This window comes from Poromitra crassiceps (assembly GCF_964638095.1).
Source record: "Poromitra crassiceps genome assembly, chromosome: 10".
Classification (NCBI taxonomy): Eukaryota; Metazoa; Chordata; class Actinopteri; order Beryciformes; family Melamphaidae; genus Poromitra; species Poromitra crassiceps.
In genome coordinates this window covers 13,758,295-13,775,567 of record NC_139631.1, presented here as the reverse complement: position 1 = coordinate 13,775,567, position 17,273 = coordinate 13,758,295, and the positions used below count along the sequence as shown (strand labels likewise).

Here is a 17,273-nt window from a genome sequence, read left to right as displayed (position 1 = left end):
CGCTCCAGCGAACAAGCGGCTGAGCAAATAGACGAGGGGCGTGATGAATATTACTATGGGCCTTTCAGTGGCAGGCACTCCAGGCAGTGCAGGATGAGGCCTAGTGGAAGTGTTTAAATGGAATCGTTACCATTACAATAGCACTGCCTCTCTTTAAAGCGGCTCACAAAATGTTAAATTGTAATGTTAGTGAAGTGGCAATAATTCTGAGCGTTTTACTGTGGATAAATGGTAACGCCTGCCTGCCTCTGTGTGTGTGTGTGTGTGTGTGTGTGTGTGTGTGTGTGTGTGTGTGTGTGTGCGTGCGTGCGTGCGTGCGTGCGTGAGTGTGCCCAATGGCAAGAGCTGTGTGATGTTTTTAGGGAGGGCTTGTTGACACGAGCGTCAAATGAGCAGGAATTTCACTTCCGGCCAGCAGGAATTTCACTCGGGTTTAGTGATTTTGCCTTCAAAGTAAAAGCATGATAAAGTTTTTTTTAACCATAAAAATTGAAGTAGAAATCTAACTATGTCCAACATAATGAACATACGAACACTAAGATAAACCTCTAGTTTAATTTTTGAATGAAAATAGACATACAAAGGTGACCGTGTCCGTGTGTTATTTCTTGAAATGCTTGCCACAGGGTGTGTCTCTAGCTCACACTGGTCAATAGAGGGTACCTCTCACCTGATTATGGCCTCTATAGGGAAGACATCAAGAGAAAAGATCATCAAGCTATAGGCTAGGCTAGGTGACCCATTATGCAAATGCATGGATAATGTGGTCTTGACTCTTGTGAGAAGTAGGTAGCCTACTTGCCAGATGTGTGCAAATAATTCTAAGTCCATAGCCTACTTGAAGTCAATTGTTGCACGTCAAACTCACTTGATCCATGTAGAGGCATAGTCCATCTAGTGTCCATTGTGTCCTTGAGGGCTTTGCATCTTTCCTGAAGAACAGGTACTTTTGTCTCTTTGTGCATCTGACTCTTCATATGTACTTTTTATATTGTACAGATGTCTTAAATGTTCTTTGTATCCTTCTTGGGACCACAGTGGAAATCAGTTGAACAACTGTCTGTGTTTTTTATCCTTGTACTACTTTTTGTTACATACTTCATGTAATACTATTGTACTAAATAAAAATCAATCAATCAATCAATCAATCAATCAATCAATTGACAATTTACAATTGACTTTAGATTTTTAATCTTTATTTGAAATCGGAGCGTTTTCATGGTGTTCTGAATGGGAGCGGGCAGCTTGAAAATTCCTGCTCACTTGACAGTTGACACTGTACCTACATGTCCAAAACACAAAAATTGACACCCATCCAGCCTCAAGATGACTTCCCTATGATAGATGGACTATGCCTCTACATGGATCAAGTGAGTTTGACCTGGAACAATTGACTTTAGATTTTTAATCTTTATTTGAAATCGGACCGTTTTCATGGTGTTCTGACTGATTGGAGCAAGCTTAATATAATAATATAGAAGTAGTTAGTACTACAATACCAAAGGATATATAGATCTAAATGGAATATAACCTTTTCCATGTGTATTTTTTAGGGCTGTCAATCGATTAAAATATTTAATCGCGATTAATCGCATGATTTCCATAGTTAACTCACGATTAATCGCAAATTAATCGCATTTTTTTAATCTGTTCTAAATCTACCTTAAACCGAGGTAGGCTACTTTAAACCTGAGAGCTTTGTGCAAATATGCACTGTTGTATTAATATGGGTAGCTATCATTCGTATGGGTAAGTATTTGGCCATTGGTAATATTGTTATTATTGCTACTAGTTATTGGGAATACACATATCTCAGGCTGCACTGTGTGAAGTTAATTGGTGCGATCCTCTACATCTCTCCAGCCACAGACAGGAGAGGTTGCGTGCATGCTCTCTCCCCCCTCTCTTTCTCTCTGGGTATCTCTCTCTCTCGCGTTCCCGTTCTCCGTCGGTCCCTCTCTCACTGCCTGTCTGTCTGTCTGTCTGTCTGTCTCGCTTTCTCTGCCTCTCTCTCTCCCTCTCTGTCTCCCCCCCCCCCCCCCTCCCGTTCTCCGTCTGTCTGTCTCTCACTCTCTCTGCCATGGTGAGACGAGACAGACGCGCTCCCTCTCTCTCACCCAAAATGCTTTCTCAATTTGAAGCTGAACTTGCCAATATACCCATTTTATTCCTCCTTCTCTGCTCACAGAGCTTTCTTTCTGCTTGCTATCAACGTTACTGCTTCCTGATTTCCAAAACTACGGCGCGGACCAAGGCTCAAACATCACAGAACGTGCATGCGTTAATCGCGCGTTAAAAAAATTTGTGGCGTTAATAGGAACGATAGTTAACGCGCGATTAACGCGTTAACGCTGACAGCCCTAGTATTTTTATTCAATTTGTGTGATATAACTTCAATTTGTGTATTTTATCGAGTTTGAATGATCGCTTTCATTCTGAAAAATCCTGACCGGAAGTAAGAAATTCCTGCTCAGAAATTCCTGCTCATTTGACGCTAGTGTTTTAACCTTAACGGAGGGCGCTTTGACTGGTCTGTCTGGTGTGTGCGCGCACCGCAGTTGGCACGGGGGCGTGTCAGTCAGGTAGGCAGCTCGTACATGTTTGTCTTTCCACACCTTTATTGTCTTCACAAATTTGCTTAAGTTGTAAAAACACCTCGTTTATTAATTGTGCACTTGTGTACGTTACCCATCCACTTGTCTGTAATTGACGCTCGAATCTGGACGATTATATCGTCCACAATCAAAATCTGCATGCCAAATCAAATCTATGACTGACTGTGTGGATGTGCTATAGCCCCGCTTTGCAATTGGCACCGAAGTTTGGCAATTTGGTAGAAGTGAAGCAGAAGTGTTATTCCTGATAGTTTCTGTCTCAGACTGGTGCGTAGTAAACAAAAGTTTTCTAGAAGGTGCTCTGCCTGCATGAGTCTCTGTGGCACCATCTGCTGTTAACTTGGGGAAAGGTCTTGTGAGATTTGCCTTGGCAATGCTCGGATAATATTATGTTCTGGTAGGCTAATGATTAACAAGGCAATATTATGCAGAAACTAAATGACCCTAGCCTTGCACCAGATAGTCATCTAAGGCAGTGGTTCCCAACCTTTTTTGTCTCATGTACCCCTTGAGCTGTTTTTCCATGACAATAGTACCCCTCACTCATGCGTGTTGATGATTACATACAAAATCAAAAAATCAAATATAGTAGTACAGTATTTCAGGCTGAATACCTCGATATCGATCAATGCAACGATAACCAAAATCACAGATAAGGTCGATATTACATGATCGCTATATCACCCAGCCCTAGGATGCAGCCTTCTCTATACTTAATTTACTGTATTTTTTTTATTCATCTAACAGACAGTTTGCAATGGAGGACTCGATCGAGGTGATTCTCCAAGACCAAGGCAATTTGTTTCCTCCCAATCCCAGCAGAGACCATCCCGTCCTGACTGCCTCCACCGCGGCTCTGCTCACTGGCCTCTATGGGCTCTGGAGCATCTTTGCCTTGCCAGGCAAAAGAATCCCTCGAAGCCTCAAGGTACATTACATTTACCCTTTCTACTTTTACAGTCCTGGGCCAGCGGCAAATGTGGGAAAAGGAGAAAGCAGTAAGTCTATGGTAAGTCTATAATGACTGTTTTATTAGGAAAGCACCGTGCTTGATGCTATTTTCATGGCCTTATGATCTGAAGTGCATCCAGTGCCAAGATCCTTTGATGTTGTTGCATAATGGATCATGGCACTGTACTTTTCTTCACCATCAGTACATGATGGACACAGAAAACGTCATATCAGGAGCAGATAATCAATAATATGGGTAATGGGTAATAATGAAGCCATGTCATTTGCATGGAGAATTAGCATTTTTGGGGATTTGATATTATACCAATAAATAGTTATAGAAGCACAATGCTAGTTCTTTGAAAAGGAACGACAGAAATCTAATTATGTTTGTCCTGAATCTCTTATCTGTGTCTTATGGTGTCATGACATGATGCAGTCTTTATCCAGCTAGCTGTCTGACTCAGTGTTATGCTGAATACGTTTCTAATAAGTGGAATCCTAAGTTGTCTTCTCAAAGAGTCAGTCCACCCCAAACCAAGAGGGCAGAGGCTCTGTTGATTTGATCGTCAAGAGAGAAATCGTGGAACGGTTTAAGTGAGACATTGCTGCGTCTTCTAATTATCATTTTGTTTTGCTTTTCTTGGCACTAGAATGAAAGAAGTTCACTGAAATCTAAAGCAATTTTTTCTGTGAAGCACAAACAAGCTATTTTTCTCTTAATGATGAATCCTTCTTTCTTGATTGCTTGTTTGGAGAGAGTGCTTAATATTTACAAATATTGGACTGTGTAAGATCCTAATAAGGTTAATTTTATTATGCTATAATAATAATACAGTGTTATTGTACCCATCAGACAATCTTGACCTGTTTCTTCACTGTGGCCCAGGTTCCTTATTTACCCTCCAGCAAAGATCAGACTGTGAACATCATGAAGCTACTGGAGGGACGGACAGGCCGCTTAGCAGATCTGGGCTCAGGAGATGGAAGACTGGTTAGTGGGCTACACTTTACCTGGTGTGTCTGTCTTAAAAAACAATGTGTGGATACTATGGATGGGACAATATATCAATCTCTCACAATACGATTCGATACGCAATATGAGGTTCACGATTTGATCCAACCACAATACGATGTAATAAATAAAAGTTCAATGTCAACAAAGTATGACTGTGCACAATTCTGTTGATTTCCTAGGCACAAATCTGTCTAGCAATGGCACCGATTAGCAAGCTTGTGGAATTGAGGGCAGGCCATCATATTTGTGATTAGTTTTCCTGCCCCACAATACGTATTGTCACATTTTTGTATTGTGTTATATTGAACGTCGATATATCATCCCATCAGTGGATATTATGTCCAAGTGTAAAGTAAGTGGAGGGTGACTGCCTAGTTTGAATGAATCCCAGTTGCAGTTGTAATGTGAGAGTGAGTTTAACTGTGAGTGTGTTGTGTGTAGTATTGTTATTCTAAGTAGGCTTCAAACAGTTGTATTTCACATCCTCAGGTGTTTGCAGCCTCTTCTGCTGGTTTCCAGTGCACTGGCTTTGAGATCAACTCCATACTGGTGGCCTATTCCAGGGGAAAGGCCCGCTGGACAGGGGTTCCTCCCAGCCAGGCAACCTTTGTTAAAACAGACTTCTGGAAGGTGTGGCCAGGACTTTGAAATAATCGCTTGATTTAAGAGCTATCAACATTTTTGCTTGACCACATTGTGTCTTTCTTTTCTTATAGACGGATTTGTCAATGTACAGCAACGTGATGGCTATTCTTGCTCCAGGAGTGGTGAGTTTTCCTCACATGCAGAAATATTTATTGTCCCCCACCAAAGGGGGGATTATGGATCAGCCTCTGTCCGCCCATCTGTCCGTTTGTTAGTTAGTCACATGTGATGTTGACTTTGTGCCGATAGGGGGCGACATTGACAATGAATGGGACTTACCCAAGGGTGGAACTACATCACTGGTGGAGGACAACAACGCACACAACTATTTGTGATGCGTTCCATCAAAATGAGTCTCGCGCTGGTGTGTTTCTGTAGATTTTTGTTTTTTGTTTTTGCAGTTTTGGGGTTTCATCAGATTGTAATACAAATAAAGCCTTCACATTCACTCTGTGTAATGATTATTGTGAATTTTTGAATGCTACATATAGTTTTGAAGCTCATAAAGGTAGGGGGACAAGCAAAACGAGCTTACTTTATCATACTTTGAGGCCCTTTTTCTCAAAAACATAGTTTAGAAACAGTCAAGACATAAAGGGGTGCATCTCACTCAATCTTTGGATTACAAAGATAATTTTGATATCACCAGAAAGTTTACATTCTCCTCTTTCCGGTAGTGTACTAAACTCAATAGTTTGAGGGTTCATTGTGAGTCAAAATGATGGAGCAGTTCACATTTGCTTGTTTTCCTTGATATGGATGCTGCTGTTTTAGTTATATAGGAAGAAATTCACCATGTGTCTATATATATGAATGTATTTGGTAAGATAGCATTTGATTGGTCAGTGACTGATGCAGCCTTTTCTGATTGGTCAACAGATGGAGGTGTTGGGTGAGAAGCTGCTGAAAGAGCTTCCTGGTGATGCGCGTGTCATCGCCTGTCGCTTCCCCTTCCCCCACTGGCCGCACCAATCATCTGTTGGCTGTGGTCTGGACCAGACCTGGGCCTACGACATCAGCACCGTACGCTCAAGCCTGGCAAATGTAAAGACCACAGCAGCATAACAAGGCACATCTCTAACGGCTATTTTGTTCCCAGCACCATCATCCTCAAAGAGGACCGCAATGGAAACAAGCCTATGCTTTATGCTACGGCTTTATTGTGTTTTTATCCTCGGTGATTGTCTGTATCTGTATTTGTGTTCCCTGTTTTCTTTGTTGACATTCACCAAATAAAGTCAATCAATCAATCAATCAATCAATCAATCAATCAACTGCACTAACACCCTCAAGACACTTTTCTGATTTATCTTACTAGATCTGAACTCAATTGTAAATCTGGCATTCAAACTAACCCGGATATTCAGTGCATATTTTAGCATTGATGATTAGTGAGAAATTAGTGGTGTGAGTAAATTGCACTGATCTGTCTTTGATGTCTTTTGCTGTTGGGGTGGGGCCTCCTTGAATGAGCAAGATGTTGGTATGATTTCAACATTACTCAGGCCACAGTTATTTTGCACTGCCATAGACTGAGCCTTTATCATTTCACTGATAACATTTTTGTAAATACCATCATGCACTCCTAACTCGTACATGTACTGTATATGGCTGTCAAATGTTGTCAAATATAATTCAGTTTATGTTAATGTTGGATGCAAGAGATAACAAACACTGAAGCTGTTTAATTTCTGTCCATTTATTTTGGAAATTAGAACTGAAACGATGAAATAATAATAAATAATTCCTGCTTGTAGTTCACGGTTGTTTTTGCCACTGTGCCTTGTTAAATGCTACAAAACTCCACACTTACAACCTAAATTTGACATTTTGACTAATTCCTGACTTTCAGCTTTATTTATTTATTTTGCATTTTGAGTGTAAAACATGAATAATGGCATCCAGCATCTCCACCTGATGGCGCTAGTGCTCCAAATTGAGATGTCTGCAAAAGCACAGGGTGAAAGGTGTGAGCCTAGGTAGAATGATAGACTTAATACATTGCAAATATTGTGCCCCAAAATGTAAAAGGTGCATTCACAATCACCAGTAACAGATTAATTAAGATGCAGGAGGACGTATAGGCAGCTATTTGTCCATATGCCTGCCATGATGATGGTGTGGTCACGATGAAGAAAGTAATATATTGTAAATAATTGTTTTGTTGTTTTTGCTGTTAGTTGTCGATGGTGATGGATGATTGGTGGTGGTAGTGATTATGATGATGATGATATAGCATAATGGAATCCATAGGATTATAGCTATTTTCGTAGGTATAATTAGTAGATATATTTCATAGCTCTTTTCGACCATGACGTGTCATCATCGACACTAATGTACTTCACTGTACTGAAGTGAGTTGATATACCGATCCAAACCTCAAGCTCCCATTTCACAGCGTTACGTCAGGGGGAGGTTGGCAGACAAAGGGGTGGGGTGGGCGCCAGAGTATAAAGCCATACAGACAGGCTCTCTAGGCGGCATTCTTCTGAGTACGGGACGAGATTAGCTACAGTGTCGCCGCTCTATGGAAATACAGCAAGGGAATATCTGTCCACAGCCGAGCAACAGCAACATGTGTGAGTCGACGCAGAGGTCCTGCGAGCCTCGCAGGAAGAGAGCGGATGACCGCAGCGCACCTTCGGAGATGGCCAGAATAATCACCGATCCTGCCACGGGGAAGTGCTACTGCCGTGGAAAAGTTTTGGGAAAGGTAGCTCAGCCGTAAAATTGGTATTTGGCTTTGGGATTTACGAGGCAACCTGAAGACACATCATGCTAACCGTTTTTCCCTCTTTCCAGGGAGGATTTGCTAAATGCTATGAGATGACCGACCTCTCCACCAGCAAAGTTTACGCGGCCAAAATCATCCCACATACGCGCGTCTCCAAGCCTCACCAACGGGAGAAGGTAAGCGCGCAGCTCCGGTGCTTGTGCGCACTGGGGCTATTGGACAGAAGATGTATCACAATATTGCTTCCAGTGATAATCCTGACCATTTGATTTCTTTCCCCATAGATTGACAGAGAAATTGAGCTGCACAGAGCACTGCATCACAGACACATTGTGCACTTTTATCACCATTTCGAGGACAAGGAAAACATTTACATTCTGTTGGAATACTGCAGTAGAAAAGTGAGTGCTGCTATTTTGTCATATTGAAGTTTTAACCTCTGTGCTTTTCACACCACTGCACTCTTTCAAGTGGTTTGGGTGACACCTGCATTGCACCCAAAATTATCTACCATCACATTGGCAGAATTAAAAGCCTGCCACCACGACAAAGAATAGCCATCTTAATACATTTTTAGAATGATACAATACAAATATCACAGAAAACTGTTTGTCCCTATTGGAAGAGTACCCAATTGTGATACCATATGAGATAAAGAATACCGTAAAGTCTGATAAGGTCAAGAGTACCATAGACACAATACTCTACACATCCCTATGGGAATAAGTGATTATTCATCAGGGTAGCAAAGGTTTGCTAATGAGGAAAGTTCCACCTTTCAGATAACAGCCCTCTAATGGTTCCCTTTACCACCTTTTGTCTTTTTGCAGTCATTAGCCCATATCCTGAAGGCACGCAAAGTGCTCAGTGAGCCAGAGGTTCGTTATTACCTCAGACAGATTGTCTCTGGGCTGAAGTACCTGCACGAACAAGATATCCTGCACAGAGACCTGAAGCTGGGTAAGCAATCATTCAGCAGCAGCGACATGCTACAGTGCCCTGAGCACTCAACTGTAAGGCTTTTGATTCAGGAAGTCATTTTCTTAAAGAAAAAAAATTATGATTTTTTTTTTTTTTTAACAAGAACCCACCCCACCCTCCTTTTTTTTTGTTGGTCCTTTCCTGGTCACATCCCAGCATATCGATTCATGTGCTGATCTAAGCAGCATCATTTAGCCTTTGATCCTGGGTTGAATATCAGTGCTCATCATCTCATTCGCTTTCTCCCCTTCAGGTAACTTCTTTGTGAGCGAGTCTATGGAGCTGAAGGTCGGGGACTTTGGTCTGGCTGCCAAGCTGGAGCCGGCGGGAAACAGGAGGAAGACGATATGCGGGACTCCCAACTACCTGTCCCCCGAGGTGCTCAACAAGCAGGGCCACGGCTGTGAATCAGATATCTGGGCCCTCGGCTGTGTCATGTGAGTAGGCTTACTGTGTCACCGTTGGGGACATCATACTCGATAATCTGTAAAAAAAAATATTTTTTTTTTTATTTTGACTGGATGTCAGCTTTAACATTCTGTCTTGAGGCAACACAATCTCAAGGATGGATATGCTGAATAATAGATGCTGCGTTGAAAATGCTATTTCAGGGAATATGATGCATCCGTCTCGCCTCCAACAGCTCAGACATTTCTGTGATAAAGTGTGTTAGTTGGTTATGATGGCTGTCAGCTCACCCGCTCTATCCCCCTGCAGGTACACGATGCTGCTGGGCAGGCCGCCGTTTGAGACCACCAACCTGAAGGAGACGTACAGGTGTATCAGAGAGGCGCGCTACTCCATGCCCTCCTCCCTGTCCCCACCGGCCAAGCAGCTCATCACCACCCTGCTGGCCAAGAGCCCAGAGGACAGGCCGCACCTAGACCACATTCTGAGGCACGACTTCTTCACACAGGTTAGACAGCAGGTTAGACCCTCTTCTCTCTCACTCTGTCTGTCTGTCTGTCTGTCTCTTTGTCTCTCTCTCTCTAAATGTCACTGTGTAGGAGTCTAACACTGACCTCCCCTCCCCACTTCCTCTCTCTCTCTCTCTCCCTCTGCAGGGCTTCAGTCCAGAGCGCCTGCCCGCTAGCTGTTGCCATTCTGCACCAGATTTCCACGTCTCCAGTCCTGCCAAGAGCTTCTTCAAGAAGGCTGCCGCTGCACTCTTTGGTGGCAAGAGAGACAAGGTCAAATACTACGAGACTCTCAGTGAGTAGCGCACCAACCACCGAGTGCACATTTACCACATACCTCGACCACATGCCTCTCTAGTCAAAGCCTTCCAGTTATCGTTCACCTTGTAAAATTGCTCTTGCTAAAGAAACATGACTGATTTTTTTTTTTTTTTGCAAACACATCAGATTTCATCCCGTAGTGATCTAATGTCAGTGTGAGTGAGAGGCTGCAGGTTGTAGAGGCCATGCTCTGATTGTATGTGGCGTTGTTGTCTTTACTAGATAAGCTAACCAAAGAGGAAGAGGAGATCTACAAACTGCAGCATGACCTGAAGAGAACTGTCATCAGCCAACAACAGAGCAAACAGCTGGCAGAGGTAAGAGGTGGATCATTCAGCATAATAACACAGGATAATGTGGATGAATGTTGCACATACATACAGTATAGGCTATTATTTATGCAGCCAGTGAATTTAATGGATAGCCATACAGTATAGGCTATTATTTATGCAGCCAGTGAATTTAATGGATAGAGTTTAGTTCTCATGGTGAGCGAAAGCGGCGAGCTACACTGCATGCCGCGCCGAACTTGATAACAAGCACATTTTCAGAGGGAGTGAAAAGCAATTATTTTCAACATTCTCTAGAGCAGCTGCTGTGTGCGTCTCACGGTCTGTGGGTGAATGCTGAGTCATAGTAGGATGAGCCGGTCTCAAGTTAGTTCCCATATTTCTAAATGCCGTCATCATCGCTTCCCACCTCAGAATGGAACGCCGCTTCCGCCAAATGCCGAGAGCCCCGTTGCCCCGGCAACAGAGAGCCATACCCCGGCGACGCGAGACACCATCCGTCTGATCGTCAGGGGCAGTCTGGGAAGCTGCAGCAGCAGCAGTGAATGTAAGTCCACCCAGCCGACATACTGTACATCCGTTGCCCGCCCACGATATCATGTTTCAACTGTTGATGTTCAGCAAGTCCCACTGGAAGGGAAACTGCAGTGCTAAAGAGAGTGGGTATAAGTGGAGAGTTGAATGTTGGCCATTTTGATAGTACAGAGATTTGCTATGGCAACTAGAGTGGCACAATAATTCCCTGTACTGTACTAGTGAAGACTAAATCACCCTCTGTTGCCGTTTCCTTAGGCCTGGAAGACAACACAACAGGAAGTGTGGCCGACACGGTCGCTAGTGTCTTCAGAGGATGTCTCGAGAATATGCCTAAAGGTGAGTCTACTAGAATCACTTTGATCGGTTGAAATGACTTGCAGAGCCACGACCATGCATGTTGTTATTAGTTGCACACCAACGCAGTGGAGTTTCACGATACAACCAAAGCTCACCGTCTATATTTTAAAACACAAACATCTACAGTAAGATGAGAATAGTTGGATGAGCAATGTCTTCGGCGATTTAAAAGTATTTCTGTCTATGGTGTGCGACTGTTATAGTTTGAGGTCATCAACTGCAAATAGACACGCAAGTTCCATGCATAAACCTTTAAATGTACAAACAACCACAATAATTAAAAGGGAAGGAGGCCACATAGCACTGTACAGGTTGTTGTTTCTTAAAGGAATACTTCACCCTTTTTACACATTACTTAGGACATATTGGTCCTCACTAACACATGCTATGACACTATCTTTGTCTACTATGTGTCTGTCTCGGAGGTGGGCTGTGGCAGGTCTTCATTGAGATTGTATTCTAATCCTGGTGATCTGTGCTCTCTCACCCTGAAGCGGACGACATCCCCAAAGGCTCCGGCAGCAGTAACCTTCAATGGGTGACCAAGTGGGTGGACTACTCCAACAAGTATGGCTTCGGCTACCAGCTGTCTGATCACACCGTGGGCGTTCTCTTCAACAACGGCACTCACATGAGCCTCCTGCCAGACAGAAAGTATGTGCTATTCACACACAACACTCGCTCTCCAATTTGCATGTTACTATCACCACACGTAGTGGAGACGGCATGTTTAAGAATGATGTGGGAAATGTAATTATTCTGGAAACCTTTTAGTGGTGTAAACTAGCTTCAAACCAAGGGGATACGTTGGCATTTCAAGCTTTAGTGTGTCACCTTTCTTAGGCACTTCACAATGTGGGGAAAAGAAATCAGTATTGGCGCTTCATTTCACCAAGAAGTAGCGCCCTTAATTACTCTTATTGTTGAGGCCTAGACTGTTTTATTGCAGCCGTTATTTCGATTTTCAATCGGGAATACCAACGGTGATGATGATATACAATCAAATAGAAATACAGCTAGTTCGAGTAAGCACTGAAATTCAAAGTGTCAAGAAATCCCCTTCTTTTTATGTATTGTTTTTGTTTGTTGTGGTTGGTTGTCAAGCGTTTATCTGTGTGGTTTCATAACCCCCCTTCCTCTTTCTTCACCAGGACCATCCATTACTACGCTGAGTTGGGCCAGTGCTCTGTGTTCCCGACCTGCGAGGTTCCCGAACACTTTGTGGGCCAGGTGACTGTGCTCAAGTACTTTTCCCACTACATGGAGGAGAATCTTATGGACGTGAGTAATCACCTCTTCTCCCCGTCCCATGTTTCCCCTCTCTTTCATTCCCATAATCCATACCTCCTTTGCAATTATCTTTCTTTTGACATACCATCCCTTGAACTGTTGTTTTTCTTTGCTTACCTAATGTGACGTGGTTGTTCTCTTGCCTCCTCAGGGTGGGGATGTGGTTAGTATGACAGACACACACATGCCCAGACTCTACCTGCTGCAGTGGCTCAAGTCTGACCGCGCCCTCATGATGCTCTTTAACGACGGCACCTTTCAGGTAAATAAACACGCCGGTTCATCACTCAAAACACAACTGTTGCTGGGCAGAGCCCAGAGCTTAGGGGAAATACATGACGCGCTTTCAGCCTATCCAAGAGAAGGGGGGTTAGACCTGACCAATTAAATAAAAGCAGGGACATTGTAAAGCAAACATGATACTTTTCTAGGGAAAAATTCAGTTGTATCTTTTTCCAGATTAGTAAATTAGCTTTGATGCTTACTTTATGCCAGAATATGAATATACAAACCAATCTAATAAAAAAAAAATCTATTTCTTTAACCCCAAAGGTCAACTTTTACCACGACCACACCAAGATCATCCTGTGTTGCCAAAGGGAAGAATACATGCTGACGTACATCAATGAAGAGCGTGTCTCCAAAACCTTCAAGCTCAGCTCCCTGCTGACATCAGGCTGCCCCACAGACCTGCGCCAACGCATGGAATACTCCCTCAACATGCTGCTGCAGAGATGCAGCTAAACCCACAGTCATGTGTGGTGGACACTTCATACAGACAGACAAACCCATTCACCTTGTTACTGCAGTGCCGCAGTGGAACCAGGAACTGGAAGGAACCGTGCAGAGGGGACGGGTTTCGAGGACGGACCCGTGCAAAGCAACTTCAGACTATCATCCCTGCACCTTTTTGCACCTTCGTGACTCATGCACGGGTGCAGGTGAAAAAAAATAAAAAGAATATGGACAGATTCTATGGACAGGAGAATGAAAATGTGTGTAGCACAATGACGGTGGACGGAAAAGGGCTGATGTGTATGTCGATCATGGGCGGAGAGAAAGGATGGGGTGTGTTGGAGCGAGTGTGTAGGTACGAATGTGAACTCCGTTATGTTTGGGGCAGAGAAGGATGCTTGGAACGTAAACAGAAACACTGGGCTGGCACCAGCTGACTTGTTGATAACATTGTTGATCTTATTGTCATTTGTAGAGTTACTCCATAAAGGGCTGGTGCTCAGGATATAATCAGAGCTCGGCTGTGGAATATTGTACATGATGTAAACTGTGTGCATAGCCAGCTCTGCAGTGCAGAGAGAGAGGCTGCTTACTGTACGGGTGTGGATGGGACGGGGTGGGGCTGCCGTGGGGGGGGGGGGGGGGGGGGTAACATCACACCAACTTTAAAACTGTGATTCATTCATTCGCTTTGCTGACAGATGGATTCGGCCCACTGAGCTGGGAAAAGATGGGATGAGGGAATGAGAAGTTCCCTCATCCCAAGGGGGGGGGGGGGGGTGACATAAAAAATAGTACTAGATCCACTAAGGATCCCTCCAGAGCCATTTTCACCTGGGTAGAAAATGTCCAAAATAACTTATTGTGTACAAAGTGCCGTATTTATTTATTTAATAATAAAGAGCATTTTCTAAAAAAATTATAATAATCTATGCTTGAATATTTGTTCTTCTCATTAAATGCTTTGTCCCTTTTATTATTCCAAGCGATGAAGAGCCTGTTTCACCGAAGACATCACTGCTTTGACAATAGCTTCTGTATTTAGAGTTAGTTGAGCTACTGCTGGTATTTTACCTTTTTACTCTTTTTCTGGGTTGTACACATTGACATATAAAGTACAGTAAAAAATAACTGATGTTCTGGTGTTCACATTTTCCAGACCACCACAATGCATTTCAACAGCTCCTATGACAGAATTACACTACTACAAAGTCATTCCATCCATTTCATGCACAATAATTGGATAATTAGATGCTAACTAATGTGAGGAAATGAGAAAGACGTCTCTAAAAGTCCTACATCATTTACACATTACACTATAAGGCATCTAATGTGTTAAGACTGGGATAAAACATAATTTACTCTAATTTAATCTATGGAGGACTGGTCCAATTCAAAGCAGGTCTTTATCTTTGAGGAACCCTTCTGTTTGTCACAGGAAACATCCACTTAGCTCATGTTTCTGTTAAAGTTGTTTATTTTGTTGGCTCCTCCCTTACTGAGGCTCCTCCCCTGCTGAGGCTTCTTCCTCTGTGGTAAATGGAAGATGTTAAAGGTGACTGACTGAGTTGATTTATGACTGACCTTGTTGAACGAACACACACACACACACACACACACACACACACACACACACACACACACACATCTATGCACGTGCGCGCACACACACACACACACACACACACACACACACACACACACACACACACACACACACACACACACAAACGCACTGGATGAGTCCCATCTTTCACTCATTGTACAGTACATTCAAATTGAATTGAAGGCCATGTCTCAACGTGTTCTCCACTAACAGTGTGGAGTGCCTCAAAGATCAATTGATGAGTCTATTCTGTTTTCTCTGGATATGCATCACCTTGGCCACCAGGGGAACACCTCCTTGTTATGCAGATGATATGCAACTTTATATATCTGTAAAATACAATGAACACATGAAGCGAAAGTTCCTATCGGCCGGGGTGGCTGCAACTGAATTCTCTCCAACTGAACTCTGATAACACTGAGGTTCTTGTTATTGGCCTCCGACAATAAAACAATTAAATGGTGCCTTGGTCCTTTGAATCCTCACATCGCAAGTCAGCTTCCAAAAAATGTGGGGTATGGTAATCTATGATCATAATTATAAATTTGACAAATGCATAGCCTAAAGAAACTTGTGCTGTCCCGTTTGTTTCCAACCGCGTAATATTGCTAAATACGCCATAGGCTAGGCTACTAGCTCATGCATTTATCTCCTCTCATCCTGATTATTGTAGCTAATTCCTTGTTCACGTCTCAGTCAAGTCAACAGACGCAGAAAAGTGGTCCAAAATGCAGCTGTGAGAGAGTCCATGCAGAGCTCATGTGACATTACACCTATAGGCCTACTGGCCTCACTGCATTGTCTACCAATTCATTTCCAAATTGATTTAAGATTCTCTTGATTACCTATAAATCATTCAAGTTTTTCTTTCTCCTTTACGTCTATTTTCAGATTGTATTATTTGCCTTGCTGGTGTTTTTCTTTTCTTTTTTATGCTTTATTGTTGCTGCTCCTTTTGTTCTGTGAAGCACTTTGTAACCCTGATTTTGAAAGGTGCTATTGATTTACACATACATATTGTTTAGCACTCAATACAACAGTTAGACTGACTTGATTGTTCTGAAACAAGGTCAGAAAGTCAGACAAGCAGAGTCAGATAGAAACATGCGGACTAAATAACAGACTTGCATATGCCTCGACATGTAGCAGCAACTGCATCAGAGCTTTGAAGAATAATTCTTAGAGATCGTTTTACCTTGAATGAACTGTCACCATGGAAACAAGCAACTGCTGACCAATTCAGTGAGAATCGGAAATCGATGAAGGCTGTGTTAAAGACGTCACGTCTGATCTGACATGATTTCTCCTTTCTGAGTCTGCATCAGGAAATACACAAACCTTCGCGATATTTAGACTGAAATCTAACTTTTTTTTTTTGCTACTTCGTTTCACGAGTTGCACTGGCATTTGTAATACACATACGTGGTGTTCTTTTCCAGATGAGTGGGCCATTTGATCTGTTTGGCTGTGTGTCTTAACACCTGTCCTTATATAAGGAGGAGGGAAGTTGAACATGGGTGTTTGAGTCATCTGTTTAGATGTTCAGAATATCTGTGCTCTTGGAGTTCAATAATGAATGGCTCATGCATAAACATACCCACACAGAAAGACACAGAACGGAAGTAGCCTACAAGAGGAATGCACATGATTTATTCATGACACCACCTCCACGTCTCATTCGTGCAGTTTGACAATAATGGCCTCCAGAGTGGATGCTTCTGTCAGACATACAGAAATAGAATCCAGTGTTTGACGTGACATGTTCCCGCCTACATGGGACATTTTACACCTGTTTCCTAACATCTAAACAGGACAGTGCAACATCATCATCAGATGGAAGGTATTGTGTTGAACCAAACTGATAAAAACCATCTGTCTTCAAGCATGCAGGAGCAAAACCCAGCTCCATTAAGAGATTTTGGGAACAAATGCTTTAGATATGAATCAGTGAGTGAAAACAGTTCTCTGCCAGAGATGCTCACAAGTAATTTTTTTCAAGTCCCAGTCAAGTCTCAAGTCTTTGAGCTAGAGTCAAAGTCAAGTCTCAAGTCTTTGAGGGGCAAGTCAAAGTCAAGTTTCAAGTCTTTGAGCTAGAGTCAAAGTCAAGTATCAAGTCTTTGAGGGGCAAGTCAAAGTCAAGTTTCAAGTCTTTGAGCTAGAGTCAAGTCTCAAGTCTCAAGTCTTTGAGCTAGAGTCAAAGTCAAGTATCAAGTCTTTGAGCTAGAGTCAAAGTCAAGTCTCAAGTCTTTGAGGGGCAAGTCAAAGTCAAGTTTCAA

At 42.8% G+C, this 17,273-nt stretch overlaps 2 protein-coding genes across 3 annotated transcripts; both read left to right on the top strand.

The window, feature by feature from the left end:
* The first annotated feature begins 2,505 nt into the window (after positions 1–2,505).
* Positions 2,506–6,985, top strand: LOC310783862 (ATP synthase subunit C lysine N-methyltransferase). The gene is made up of 6 exons (XM_083644769.1): positions 2,506–2,582; positions 3,363–3,543; positions 4,456–4,560; positions 5,074–5,214; positions 5,301–5,351; positions 6,109–6,985. The coding sequence occupies exons 2-6, from the start codon at positions 3,373–3,375 to the stop codon at positions 6,292–6,294; spliced, it is 654 nt and encodes a 217-aa protein (XP_083500895.1). The 5' UTR covers positions 2,506–2,582; positions 3,363–3,372; the 3' UTR covers positions 6,295–6,985.
* A 748-nt stretch (positions 6,986–7,733) lies between these two features.
* On the top strand, positions 7,734–13,996 carry plk2b (polo-like kinase 2b). 2 transcript variants are annotated; one of them, XM_083643827.1, is made up of 14 exons: positions 7,734–7,942; positions 8,032–8,139; positions 8,248–8,364; positions 8,794–8,923; positions 9,198–9,381; positions 9,662–9,860; positions 10,009–10,156; positions 10,405–10,499; positions 10,887–11,019; positions 11,265–11,345; positions 11,861–12,020; positions 12,518–12,647; positions 12,808–12,918; positions 13,209–13,996. In XM_083643827.1, the coding sequence occupies exons 1-14, from the start codon at positions 7,757–7,759 to the stop codon at positions 13,398–13,400; spliced, it is 1,974 nt and encodes a 657-aa protein (XP_083499953.1). In that variant the 5' UTR covers positions 7,734–7,756; the 3' UTR covers positions 13,401–13,996. The 2 variants fall into 2 exon arrangements, with proteins under 2 accessions (XP_083499953.1, XP_083499952.1); XM_083643826.1 differs by having other exon boundaries at positions 9,662–9,872.
* The last annotated feature ends 3,277 nt before the right edge of the window (positions 13,997–17,273 follow it).